General features: G+C 34.5%; 1 protein-coding gene across 7 annotated transcripts in view; it reads left to right on the top strand.

Annotated features, from left to right (window-relative positions):
* Nucleotides 1-14289, top strand: part of TAX1BP1 (Tax1 binding protein 1) — a 60309-nt gene that overhangs the window by 24854 nt on the left and 21166 nt on the right. For all 7 annotated transcript variants that reach the window (XM_064413036.1, XM_064413019.1, XM_064413015.1 and 4 more), the window contains exons 4-7: nt 12-199; nt 1810-1968; nt 12735-12883; nt 13020-13110. In XM_064413036.1, the coding sequence (XP_064269106.1) occupies nt 12-199; nt 1810-1968; nt 12735-12883; nt 13020-13110 (587 nt within the window). The remainder of the gene's footprint in view (nt 1-11; nt 200-1809; nt 1969-12734; nt 12884-13019; nt 13111-14289) is intronic.

The following is a 14289-nucleotide window of genomic DNA, read 5'->3' on the forward strand; positions in this document are numbered from 1 at the left end:
TATTTTGCTAGGATATTATCTACCAAATGATGATGGAGAATTTTATCAGTTCTGTTACGTGACTTACAAAGGAGAAATCCGTGGAGCAAGCACACCTTTCCAGTTTCGTACCTCTTCTCCTGTTGAAGAATTGCTCACTATGGAAGATGAAGGAAACTCTGATATGTTAGTGGTGACCACGAAAGCTGGACTTCTTGAGGTTTGATACAAAAAAATCTTAAAATGCTATTTTTTTTGTACTATATACACACAATTACGGATACTGAAGAAAAAACTAGTAGGAAAAGACCTGCATATGTCCGTGTAATGTATATGTTTCTGGCTTATTCTGTAGTATTTGGTTGAAGTTCAGAACATTTGCAGGTTAAACAAATCAAGATGTAAAAATGAATAGCACTAAACATGGACAGAGGAACATAAGAGTAGATACTGCCCTTCTCTCACATCTGTAGTCACCAACTAATGGGAGCAGGGGGAAGATACACTTTGTGTGAAATGGTGGTTCTTGTAAGGAAAAAGAGTTATGGAATCAGTATACTTTTATACTTTTTTGCCCAAGTTAAGAGCCCTGGAGACTGAGCTGAATAATTGCAGGTGCCTCAGTATATTAGAGTAGCTCTTATTTTTATTTAAAGCAGTTTTCTATGCATTGTGCTCTTTGCTAGAGCGATGTGATTGGTCTTGTGTTTGTATATCCAGAGTCAAGGTGTTTTACATTTGCTTGTTGCTGTTTGTAGGCTGAAAGATATTTAGACCAAAAAAAAAAGGAAACCCAGACTAACTTTTGTTTGAGTTGCTTCTTGGAAAATTGTTCAATGCAGTTCCCTTACCTTGACATCAGACATTTTATCCTGTTAGGTACATCTAGGCACATACGTATATGTGTTATGGCTTTCACAATTTAGGGATAAGAGATTTAGTACAGAGATACATCTGGAATATTTTTGCTTTTCAGATACGTACTCGTAGTACTACAATTAAATAAGTTCTCAAATATTTTTTATGATCTTTGTTTATAGAACTGTAGAATGGTTTGGGTTGGAAGGAACCGTATCATGTCATATACACCAACGCCCTGAAGTGGGTAGGGAGACATCTCCAACTAGATTAGGTTGCACACAGCCCCATCCAGCCTGACCTTCAACTTTTCCAAGGATGTTGCATCTACCACCTCTCTGGGCAACCCTTTCTAGAGTTTCACCACCCTCATAATAAAAGTCTCTTCCTTATATCTAATCTGAATTTATCCTTTTTTAGTTTAAAAAGTTCACCCCTTGTTCTGGTACTACAGGCTTTACTAAATAGTCTGCCTGTCTTTTTTATAGGCTCCCTATAGGTATTGAAAGGGCACAGTTCAAATTCCAGGGCTTACTTTTCAGGTGTTGGTGGGGTGCGGGGTGTAATGTGTGTATTCATTTTTCTCAAGAAATTCCTCAAATACTGCTGTAGAGAGAATGTGTGTCTCTACAGTCAGCTGTCATTTTTTCACCAAGCTGCTGTCATCAGAATTAGCTCTTCCACAGTTGCTGTCACTTGGGAACAGTGAAAGCACTTCATTTAAGGAAGGAAAACTTGAGGATAAATCAGGACACTGCGAAGTATGCTATCTAATGGTAGTCTGGTACTATGCAGTAAAAGCAATTAAACTTCAGAAATTTGAGAATTTGGGGAAAACTGTAATAACCTAACCGGGGAACGCACAATTTGTGTTTCTGCTCAAACACTGGAGTAATTAGTTATCTATTTGTTTGATTAGAGTGAAGGGAAGAAAAATTACCAAACCTCATTGTTCTCTTTTTTTTTTAACAGTTTAAAATTGAAAAAATAATAAAAGAAAAAGAAGAGCTGTTAAAGGTAACTTCTGTTCTGGAAAAGGAAACTACACAACTCAGAGATCAAGTTGAACAACTGGAAAAAGAACTTAGCCATGAAAAGCAGAGATGTGAACAACTGCAAGCAGAGCAAAAGGTTAGTTGTTTAACTGATTAAAGCTGATTCATACTGTGTGTATTACTGCTTTTTCAAGAACCAGTCCAACTGTGAAAATCAGCTATCAAAACCCTTCAGCAGTTAGATAGACATTTACACTAGAATAGGTCAGTTCCTATTAACCTCCTGCCACTATTCCTTTTATGTCGTAAAATGGCTAAAATATTTAAGGCTTTTGGTACCAGGCTTGGTAAGAATAATCGATGACAACTGTTACCAGATGTTTGATATTTAACTGTGGAATTCATAGTGGAAAGTAGTCGATAATTTAAAACTTTGCTTACATTAATTTAAAGTTTGCTTACATTAATTTAAAATGGAGAAAAGCTTTTCAAAAAAAGCTCTCCTTAGAGAATAACTGCATAGAACACAAGCTATTGAAAATGGTAAAAATTTTTGTTATGAAAAGCAAAGATCAACAGAGAATGCTTCTGCCAAGGTATGTAAAGAGTGAAAAGCATGTAGTAACTGACTTCTCTTAAAAGGTTTCACAACTCAAAAGGACAAGAAGCATAAATTTAAAAATCTGTTTAAAGTGTTAATTAATAGCGAAAATGTAAATGTAGCCTAAACCAAAGCCAGCTTAATTTGGAATTCTGCATGTGGTAAGGAGGAAATATAATACTATAAAAAAGGCACCTAAAAGTTGGACCTAATCTGTGTTTAAGCTGCTGCTTTTTAAAAAACCCAGCTTTTAGGAGAAGATTAAAAACATGTGGAAGAGAGGTGGTGACATGGACAAATTTGAAGTAATGAAGCCTACATAATTTAGCTGTGGACAGCATTTAATAGACTATTTCTAGGTACTAGTATGTACATGTCAACAGTCCTGTGTCATACACCTTTAATAGGAATTTGTTGAGAGAAGTTCAAAATGTTCGTGCTTTGTAGTATACTTTTGAACTGTAAATGAAATGGACTGGAGTGTTGGCTAAGGAAAAAAGAATGGATAAGATATTGTTGAGAAAAAAGCTTTTTCTATTAAAGAATGATATTAATTTTGCATGCATGGGAGAACTAGCTCAAATCAATGAGAGAAGGCTATAAATTGACATTTCATTGATTTGCAGATCATAAGTTTGGTGGATAAATCTGAGTGAGTACATAGATAATGTTCATTGTCCCTTGAGGCTCTTATTTAAAAAAATGTTTGAAAGCAGCTCTTAGTTCCAAAACATGTTAGCTTTACATTTTATTTTAGATTTTAGAACGGTTTCTGAAATGGGATTCTGACTGCTGTCACGCAAGGATACAGTTAGACTGTATAGGAACAAAAATGTCTCAGTGCTTTCTCACATTTTGCAATGAACTTCTCTAATGCAGAATAGTTTTGCCTCTAAGATACCAGAATTTAGCAAATAGAACTTAATTTCAGGAATGTTTGGGTTTGTGCTTTTTTACTGTCTCTTTTTTTATCTACTGTTGTTGTTCTCCTTTGGCCTTGTATTTTCATGAAGAGAGAATGCAATGTGACAAACTTCTCACTTGTAGCTTCTGAGGCTGATGTAGCTCTTTGCCTGGCTAAAATACTATGGAAGTTTTCTAACTTAGGCTGTTTTGGGCTCTAAGAATTTGATGCTGTCTTATTTTGCATTTTTTTCCTATTTTCTGTTTTTCATTTTTTTTTTTTTAAAAGAAACATATCTGCTGAGTTGAAAAAGTGTTAATTTGTTTTTGTATATAAGCAGAATATAAATTGAGTGTTATTCCTGAAAATTAAGTGAACATCTACTAAATCAGGTGCAATAAGTTAATATTTTAAACACTGGAAATTTTAATAAGCAATGAGGCTCTCCAGTCTTAAAGTTGACTTACTCTTCTTGCCCCCAGCCCAGTACATGAAGTACATCACAGGATTATGTAATTCATGTTTGCTGGGAATACATACAGTGTGTTAAGGGATTGATGTAAAGATTCCTGAGAAGCACTGACGCAGCACTTAGCTGGATTTCAGTACCTAGGTTTTATTTTTCTTGTGACTTGTTTAAAAAATAAAGCATCAACCAAACCCAAAGATCCAAACAAAACAACCCCACAAAACATCCCCATTCCAACTAACCTCTAACACAGGTCTTACAAAACAGCTCCTAAACACAGCCCCCAGATAATCTAGTGTGCTTTGTGTGATGTGAATAGTTGTTGTTGGCAATAACCTAAGCTATGTGTTAATTTGGATGTTTTCATATTAAACTACAGGAGATAATTTTAGAAGTGATAAGTAATCAGAATATATTTGTATTTTCTGTAACAGCAGAATCTTCACAGGTGCTTAGTGTGGACCAGGTTGCTTTGGCTTGGCTTATAGTTTTTTTACCTTTGAAGGGTTGTTTTAACTAAGTTCTGTGGCAGCTTTTTATTTTCTTCTTTTGGTTTCTAGTTCTCTTTTTTTCATATGAATGTGAATTTTTAGTTATGCTCTACAAACTTTTAATACATAAGTAGCTAAGAAGTGGGACAGCTGAATTTAAAATCTGTATTTTTAAAAATCTTTAACTTAGGCAAAGGTTTAAATTTCTTTGAATTCTACTTAAAAAATCTTCATAGACTTTAGAGCCTATTAGACTAATGAAGAACAATTAATAAAACAAAATAGGCCATAAAAGAAAATATAGTTGTGTATATTGGATGTCATTACCTTTGTAGTTTAAGGCAACTATAGTTGATAGAAATGTACTTCTGTTAAAAGTAAAGGTAAGTTACATTGAACCCATGTGCAGTCTTTTGAGAGTGTTCTTTTTTTGTTTGTTTTTGCAAGTACTTCCATCAGAAAATACACAGTATATTTCTGCTTGTGCAGAAAGCTCTAAAAAATCCACAGTAGTACAGAGCACTGTGTTTAAAAAGCATTAATTGCATGTGTCAAGGAAGTGGATGTGTCTGTACAGGCACATGTATTTGATCCTAATTGAGTGCAGAGCTCTTTATGCTGCCAATGTATTGGCAACTAAAATTTGCTTATTACATTTGTATTGTGATAAGGGAGCCCTGGAATTATGAACCCCTCGATCCATAATAATTGCCAATCTACCCAATTCCTAAAAATATTAGCTTCTTCAGAGAAAATTATATAGGTGTCTTAGCTCATGTGTTTTGTCTTTTGATCAAATTCATTGTTCAGCTAGGTTATATTTTTGTAATTCAATTGAATGTGAAAGGTGTGGTTAGGGGTTGTTGTACATAAGTTACTTAACTGTGGTGCAGTGTAACAAAAATAAGGTGGGAAAGCTTGAAGTTCCTAATGTGAAAATGTCTCCTCAAAAACCAGTTTTATTAAAATCCCCCTTTTATTCATATTTGTTCATATGCCTTTAGGCTACTTCTTCTTTTTGGTGTTGATTTTTATCAGTACTTTATTTTCAGAAATAGCTCAGAAATAGTTTGGAGCATTGAGAAATGCTTCTGTAGAAGCACTGCTTTCTTGAAATAGACAGGGGAGTTGTAGATATGACAATGCCACAGCTAATCCCAATTAGTGCTTCCCTCCTACTCCTGATTAAATACCTCTCTTACAGAATTTTGGGCAGTGAAACTGATGTCTACCCCACCTGCTTTTTGGCGAGTTGGGGTATTTTGTAAGTAATTGGAGAAAATATTAGGAAAGAGATAAGCTAAAACTAGATCATGGCTTTTAAGGATCTATGCAGATGTAATACAATCAGTGCTCCATGAAGCTTGACTATTGGGCTCTATGCATGTTTTCAGGTATTGAAAAGATTCCCATTCTTTGAGTTTTACAAATAGGAGAGTTCCTGTGTTTGTGGCACTTGAAATTAATGGCTACAAGAGAATACAGACTTTGGTTTGCTAAGGTGCCCCTTGCTATTCAGGACATAAACAGTTTTGTATTGCCTTCTTAATAGATAGCCATGTCATTTCCTACCAAAGGTAGGAGGATTAAACACTTTCAAGACATAAAGTCATAATGTGCTATTAGAGTTCCTGAAACAGATCTTCTTGTAACACGGTATTGCGTTCTTGTCCCTAAAGGCTTTTGCTTTTTTAGATTTGGTTATTTTTTTTTTTAGTGCTTTATCACATTAGTAAAAAAATTCGTGTTCAACACATGAATGATTCTGCAGACAATATTTTTTCTTCTTGTTGCCACTTTCACAGAAAAAAAAGCTATTTGCAAGACACACAGCTCTGCCTTAGTCAGTGTTTGCACTCACAGGGAACACGCTGTCCAGCCCCACTTTTTAAGTGTGTACGTATGGTTTATTATCACTAAGTTGTGTTAATAACCTCACCCTGCCAAAACTTGAGATATTGTAAGATGATGGACAAATTCAGTCTCTTATTTCTTTTAGGTTGGTCTTTTTCCTTGTATCCAAAGCCTGCTTAATGCAGTATGCAGTTGTTCTGACAGAATCAGTTTAGAGAGGGTATAAGTGGCCTTTCCTTTTTCCTGCCCCCAAGCGTGAAAATTTCCTGCCCCCCTCATTTAGACTTTTGGGCTTGCCATAGGCTTGCTATATTTTCAGTTAGAGGAAAGTATACTATTCCTTTGCAGCAGTTTTCATGTCAGTTAAACCATTCCTACTTTTTTTCCCCCCACCAGATGACATTAAAATAGTTCTTACTGAGTGTGAAGATTTAACTTAATCTGTTACTACTCTGTGTGGGAATTCAGAGTAAATGTGAAATTATTGGAAATGTTTCAGAAATATCACATCCTTTCCTTACAACCTTCTGTTAGTGTTTCAGAATTACTCTGTTTTTACTAGGGTGATGTTCCTGGTAGCATACTTTTATTTAGGATCATGCTATACATACAACTTGCAACTCTAGCAATATAACACTGTTAAAATAATGATGTAGTTACACACTATGATTGTTTTGCTTAAGAAGATGACACATTATACATGATTGCAGAACTGTTTCAGGTTGCTTTTAATATTTTAACATTTCCATTGGTTTACTTTCGTAAACTGGTACCTAATCAGTGTGTTGAATAACATTATTATGCTGCTTCTATCTGTATATATTTTGCTTTTTAGAAATTGAAGGAAACAAGCTTTTTAAAAACAGAAAAAAAAGCTTAGTATGTTTTTATTTAGAAAATGATAATATAAATGTTTCTAATCTTCATGTTAGACATTATGAATATCAAATGTATATAGCTTTGTACATAAGAATGCTTTTTGGTCTTTGCGTTCCCAGTTTTGTGTATGCTTAAACCATGTGTAAGGTCTGTGGCAGCAGTGCACTTGCCTGCTGTTTTAAGATTCAGTCTTATTGTGCTGAAGACGAGAAGCATGCAGTAGTCATTGTGTGTCTTTCATTGGTCATTCCTTTGATACTCTGCAACCATTCAATTTTGTGGACACTGTTTTTGTGCTCTTGTAGAGAGCAGAGCTTGCAAAAGATGCTTTTGCAGTCATTGGTCTCCCTCTAGTGGGAAGAGGGCACTTCTGAACTGGTTTCTTTAATGTGAGTGGTGACAAGTCTTATTCCTCTGGCAGTAGTTTCTATGTTTAGCTTGAGTCAGAAGCAATGGATTTGAAGACTGCCTGTTCATCCTTTGATCTTGTGAACATTTGAATAGTGTTTCTGTTATGATGCTGGCATAAATTGATGCAGAAGTGAATTTACTGACTTGATAAACTTGTTCTTTCATGCTTTTTGTAAATTTAGTTTACCATTTAACTTTTTAAAAGCGGTCTTATTCAACTATCTGATGGGGAATTTTAATAAGACATCTATGTAAATTAATATTCTGCAGACAGGTTCTACCTGCACAGTAGCTTTATTTATTACAGAATTTTATTAAAATATCAGGGATTCATTTAAGCTGGCTTTTGATACCATTTTATAAGAGTTTCTCTGCTTATGTAGTGAAAAAACACTGTTGTGCAGTGTGATAATGTCAGCAGTATGAGTAAGCAGTGCAAGTGCCCAGTTCAGCCTGAGTGCATAGAAGTAAGTGAGTCAGTTGTTTTTTCAGTGTCTCTTTGGACCAGGCTCTGTTTGTACTGTTCATGTGTGTTGCATGTGTGAACATCTGATGGTCAGGAAGATGCATTGTTTTAGGGGAAAAAACCTCCAAAAATTAAGTAAAAACAAACTATCCAAAAGGCAAACTGCCCTCCAGGCCAAAAAGCAAACCTCCCCCCAGTTTCATTTAATTTTAGACACAAATTAAACACTGAATTTACTCAGGTTGGTACCAGCAATTACAGCACTCTTGGGTACTATAAACATCATATGAAGAAAAAACCCTGTTTCATGGTTTTTTTTGACTGTTCTGTATATGAATATTTCTTAAACTGGGCAATTGAAAATTTTTTCACTGGAAAATTAAATAGTAACTTGAGATATTCTGCAATTCAGATTATGTTTTCATGGAAATGACTTTGCAAAATCAATAGCCTATAGTGAAATTATAGCATGTTTTAAGAAATTAACATTCTGACATATGCTCCAAAATCATAGTGTGTGTAAATGCTTTAGCTGCCTTCTGCGACAACTTGCATGGTTGTAATGTTCATGACAGTAATTGAGTGATTGGTGTAACTTATATGAACTCTTACAGACTTAGACCTTAGTTTTGTAGTTTTGATCAATTTATGATGTTAGTTAAAGTACTAACTAAAGTACTAGCACTGTGACATCTTAGATTTTTGAAATAGACTGACTGCAATGTTTTTTTAGAGCAGTATTTCTATTCAAGTCATAGTCACAAGGGTAAAAGCTTAATGTCATTGGCTTTATTTGGAGTTGGTTTGTTCTTTTACTTTACTGAATGCTTACATTTTTTTTAGAAAAAAAAAATTACAACTTGAGGTTTCCTTGCAGAACTTTTGTGTTATGTGTTATGGGCAGACTTGGATTTTGTACTGGCTGCAATGGTGCTGTGTTGTGGTCATCATTTATACTCGGAGGTCCTTAAACAAAATAGGATGTCAGACAAGTGATTCACATGATTCTGTTGGAGCTGCTGTGATGTCAGTGGGATAAAGAAAAGGCTCCTGCAGCTAACTGATCCAAGCCCCCTAAATGCTCTGTAGGATTTCAAGTGTAATGGTTCCTCTGACATTAAATTGCATCAATCAATCAATCCAGTAAATCAATCCAGCTGAAAGGTGGTGCTGCTTTTTTTTTGGGTGTTGATTTGCTTTTTTAAAAATAATTGTTTTTAAATATATTGCCTTGTATTTCGTGATTTGACCTCTTCAGTGTGAGAAGCATAGCTCATTTTTAACTTCTCACCATTCTTCATTACAGTGTATGCATTCTCTAAAAGGTGAAAAAAAGGGCTGCAGATACTAGCCATTAATCAAAGGTGAATGTTTTAGGTGTGGGAAGGTTTTGAAAAGGTTGGTAGGGAGTTCTGCATGGTATGGAAAGGGAAGATGAAACATAAAAAGTTATGCTGACCATTGCCATGCTGCAAGGTGTCACGTCTGGAAATAGTCTTGGATTGTATTTTTCAAGTCTGCTGGATCTCTCTACCTTCAGTATGTTTGAAAAATGTCTTGTATGTGCTAATCATAGGAAGGGATGTCTGTACCATTCCATTAACCAGACTGTGCTCAGCAATGTTTTACTGCTGTTGTAAAAATCCACTAGAAGTAAGAAATAAGTAGGGAAAGCATGCTGTTCTTCGTTGTTGAATGTGGGGATTTTTGACATGATTTTCTGTTATAAAAATGAGAATTTAGAAACATTATGGCTATTCCATTCTCAAATGAAAGATTATTAGTCCTTTTGCAGTGGAAATTTATTTATTAAATGGATTTCAAACCTGTTTCAAGGATGATCCCAGACAAGATCTTTGCATATCCTTTAGATAGAGCTATATGAGCTTTATGAGGACAGTGTTGCATGGAATTACTATAAAATTATTTTTAAAATAATCAGTCTTAAATCTCCTGCCATTTTAGAACATCAGTAAAGATTTCGAAACCCCCATATTTCTTCTTGTTCTCTACCTGAAGGTACATCAAGATTTTCAAAATGGGATTTTGATTCTAGGGAGGTTTACCTTACAACTCATTGAATTTTTGTTGTTTTATTTTACTAATGAGACTCCTAGTAGTTACAGGAATTTTTGTTTTGATAGCTCTTTTGCAGCAGTAAAGCTGATTTAAGTAATTTCTGGTTGCTTACTCTTGACCCTTGTGGTGCAATTTGCTTCCCACTTCCACCCTTATGGCTGTTGCAAATCTAGGGAGGGAGATGGGGGAGCTGCATTTGTAATGGGATTAAAAATAACATTAAAATTGTTGAGTGTTTTTAAACCAGTTCATTAAAATGATTCATGCTCTTGCTGTGCTTTTTTTATTCCTCTGTTAAGAAGGTGGAAGAAAATTATAATATTGGTAGATGTACCAGACAAGATTAATTAAGCAATGATTACACAAAGTAATCATCTTTTTTGTAAGAGGGGTTGTACATTTATTTGATGTGTTTATTATATTCTTCCCCTTTAGACTCTTTCTAAACACATTTGACTTTACCTGTAAAATAATCTAAGAGCACTCATTTTAAATTTTACAGGCTCTGAAACCACTGTAACCAGTGTATGGGACTAGGGATTGCTGCATCTAAATTGAATTACTAAGAATTCTGTAAAATAACAAGTCGTCTCTAAAAATTAATCCTTTTTTTTTTCTTTAAAAACTGTATGCTTTAGTTGTATCTAAACAAGTTTATTAGGTGAGAATCTGTTAAGTATGGAACTTTTACATTTTAGTACCATGTCCCTTTAGAATAACTAGCAAAGCAGCATCAATTGTAATGCTGTTTGTGGAGAGAATTTTTTTCAGGCTATTAATTCCATTTAATATATGTTACCTTTGGCAGCCTGTTTGAACTGTTTGTACAGTTTGTGTATATAATGTATCAGATTAAATTCTTTTGAAGGTGCTTGGGTTACAACAGTTACAGTTATACCAAAGTGGTGTTTAGAGAAAACACAGATATGCATTGAAATAGACTTTTTACTATACTAGGCTTTCAAAACAGGGGCAAGTAATTAGTCTCTACTGCACTAGGGGAGGACAAGCAGTTATAGAGTGTGTTGTTGCTGCTGGTTATATAGCAAGTTTTACTTGGAATACTGACTTTAATTAAAATATCCTGCCCTTGTTACACCAAGGATTTGTATTTTTGGTTGCAAGAAATGGATAGCTCTTAAAAAATAAAGACCTTATGAAAATTGTAGGTTATCTTCTCCAATGCTGTATTTTTAAAAAAAAGATGGCATGTTCATGAACCCTTGAAATTCTTTTTTATATTAAGACATAAGAAAGCCATTCAGAGTTTAAACAGTAGTAATATATTAGTCCTTTTCTTTTATGTAGCATATATAACAAAAATTAAAATCTACATGCTGGTTTAGTGTGTAGCAAGTGAGTGAGTCATCAGATACATTTGCCACTCCTCAATTTATTACTGCTTACCCCTCAACCCCATTCCCCCCCCACCAAAATAATGCTCAGACTTCTGTTTAGTTGCTTATAAAAGTGAGGCTTAATTATACTTGTGAACAGTGTATCTTGACAATTAATGACTACAACCAGTCCTCATTATATTTTATTGTACTTAAAACATTGTTTGTTAGGTTGGAATTTGGTCAGTAGGGGTTCTTCGTAAAGTCTGGCTGATGTGTTTCTCTTGATGTAACAGTACAGTCTTGTTATTTCAGGGCATTGAGTTTTGTTTAAAAATGAATAGATGAAGTAGTGCTTTAATCTTCCAAATCTAGAGCAGAAAGACAACTTGTACCTTAGTAGCTACGCAAACACTCCTAAGTCATGCTGTAGATAGGTATGTTGGTCAGTTTGTCTTGACCTTGTTTTACACTTTGCTTCATATCACTGTCATGGTTGATAATAAGCTGAACTTTATCATACTCCAATATCAGAAAAAGGTGGCATATTATCTCAGTATGTGTGATTTACTTTAGTGTTACTTATATTTTCCAAGAAAATAGTTATAGTGGGAAAAAAAAAACATTTTTGGGCTTATTTAAGATAACTTGACTTTAGATGGCTGTTTTGCTGCAGTGGAGATGGCGTTCAGCTGTCCATTGCCTTAGAACAATATGGACATTACTGTAATTAGATAACGAATGCAATACTTTACAGTGGTTTCCCATCTTGTATTTGTCAGTTTTCTGACAAAGGAATCTGTTTTGGGTATTGTCATGATCCTCTGTCTCAGCTTCCATAAATCCTGCAATGATTGCATGAACTTTCTTGAGCTCTGTGGGATGTTCTGTATGTTCTAGCTAGGAGAATGTCATGTAGTAACCAGCTTTAAATCAGAATTTTGTTTTGTTTTGTTTCTCCTTTTGCTTGCAGTTGTCTTTACTGTGGTTTGGTACTGTGGTGTATCTGTCTGGAAAAATGCAAGGTCTTCTTTTTAAGTAAAAGCAAATACAAAGAGAAATAAAAGTTCTTTGTTTTCTAAGCTAGACAGTCAGTGGTTTGTTTGCCTAAAGGAAATAGGCAAAAGATAGAAAATAATGTGTTTATTCTGCACTCTGAAGTATTTGGTAGGCTCTGAGTAACTGAGTGCTTGTGCCCAAACAAACTCCTTATTGACCCCTTATTAATATATGAACTGTGTGTAGCAATATTCAATATATATTTATTTATGTATGCTTTAAATGAGCTAGTTATACATTTTAAGGAAGAGAAGAAATCTAATGGCCATATTTTGGCATTAATTCAAATAGCATGTTTTACTTCTGAAGAATCACATTCTTAAATGGCATCTATTTGCATCTGTTTTTAAAGGAAAATATTCAAGCATCAGAAGATTTTAAAAGGGAAAATAATGACTTGAAGAAGAGGCATGATGAGGCTGCTTCAAAAGTTCTCCAGCTTGAAGAAGATATCATGACTGTTACTCAGAAAGCCATTGCAAAAGAAACTGAGCTAGACAGGTACTTAGTCTTGTATTCCTTACCTTCCTTATTTTACTTTTCTTCCCCAGAGGTGTTTTTTAAAACTAACAATGTTTATTACATGTATGGATTTTCTGTATTAATAGACTGTACCATTCACTCTTCATTGTTTTAGTCTGAAGGACAAACTGAAGAAAGTGATGCTTGAGAAGGAGCAACTTGAATGTGTGTTAAAGACAGAAAAGGATGAAAAGGAACTTTATAAGGTAACTCTGTTACATGTACCTGTATACACTGGAATGAAGGGTTTGAAATAAAGGTAATAATGTTGTATGGAGAAGCCTAATAAATTGAATTTGTTAAGGAAAAAAGGAAATGGGTAACTTCTGTGAACATATCTTTAAGATAGTTATAGATGTTCTCGTATAAAAATGAATGAGGAAAACAGCATCTGAATTCAACCATGCTGTAAAAAGATTTCTAAGAAGGAGAATGAATCACCAATTTCTTAAAGCTGAGACACAGTAACAAAAATAATAGATTCTAGTGAGAAAATTCTTTAGTTATACAGTTCATCACCCAGTAACTGATCATTTTAATACACTTTTTCATAACTAAAATACTTTAGTCATTTAAATTCTCTCTCCAGACTTTGTTTTCTAGATCCCTGTTCTTGAGCCTTGTGTATAACTCTGAGAAGTTTTAGTAGATTCTCTGTTGCATTGGTTTTTACTAGCATGGCTGATTTCTTTTGCTGGTATTGAGAGACACCCATATATAGAATAAAATACACTGCCACCCTCCCTCCCCCAAAGCAGAAAAAATATATTTATATGCTAAAATAATGAAATCCTTAGGTTGTGTGAAACAGATCAAGTGTATTAAAAATATTACTTCTGTTCCTGGATTATAAAATCTCAAAGCATCTTTTACCAGTATGGAATACTTTTGTAAATAGCAGAGATCTTCAGGTCTGAGTGGAAAACACTTGAGTGCAGGAGCTATTTTGCGTTATTGTAGGCAGAATTGTTAGAAGTAGTTTGCTGCCATTGAAAATTAATACTCTTGATGTAGACCTGTTTGCTTAGATGACTATGGGCTACTAGAAGTTTAATTTCTCCTTAGTTTTTTTCGAGTAATTTCTCTTTTGCTTGTCCTTAGTTGTCCAGCATTTGTGAAGAGAGGAGTGGGTCTTGAATAACTTAATGTGATGTGGAGAGAAATTAGGGCTTTAACTTCTAGCTTGTAGAGTGGAGCTGTTTTTAGGTGACCATGCTGAAAGAATTCTAGCCAGAAATTTTGGGCTAGATGGTGGTGATAATATCAAATATTTAATTTTTCTCTTTACCAGTTCTATTCTCCCTCAAGTTAGAAATAGCACATAAATAGATAGGTGAACAGTAGTTCTAACGTGGAAGAAGTTTGACATGTTTTAGCATCATTGC

Source organism: Passer domesticus, chromosome 1 (assembly GCF_036417665.1).
Source record: "Passer domesticus isolate bPasDom1 chromosome 1, bPasDom1.hap1, whole genome shotgun sequence".
Classification (NCBI taxonomy): Eukaryota; Metazoa; Chordata; class Aves; order Passeriformes; family Passeridae; genus Passer; species Passer domesticus.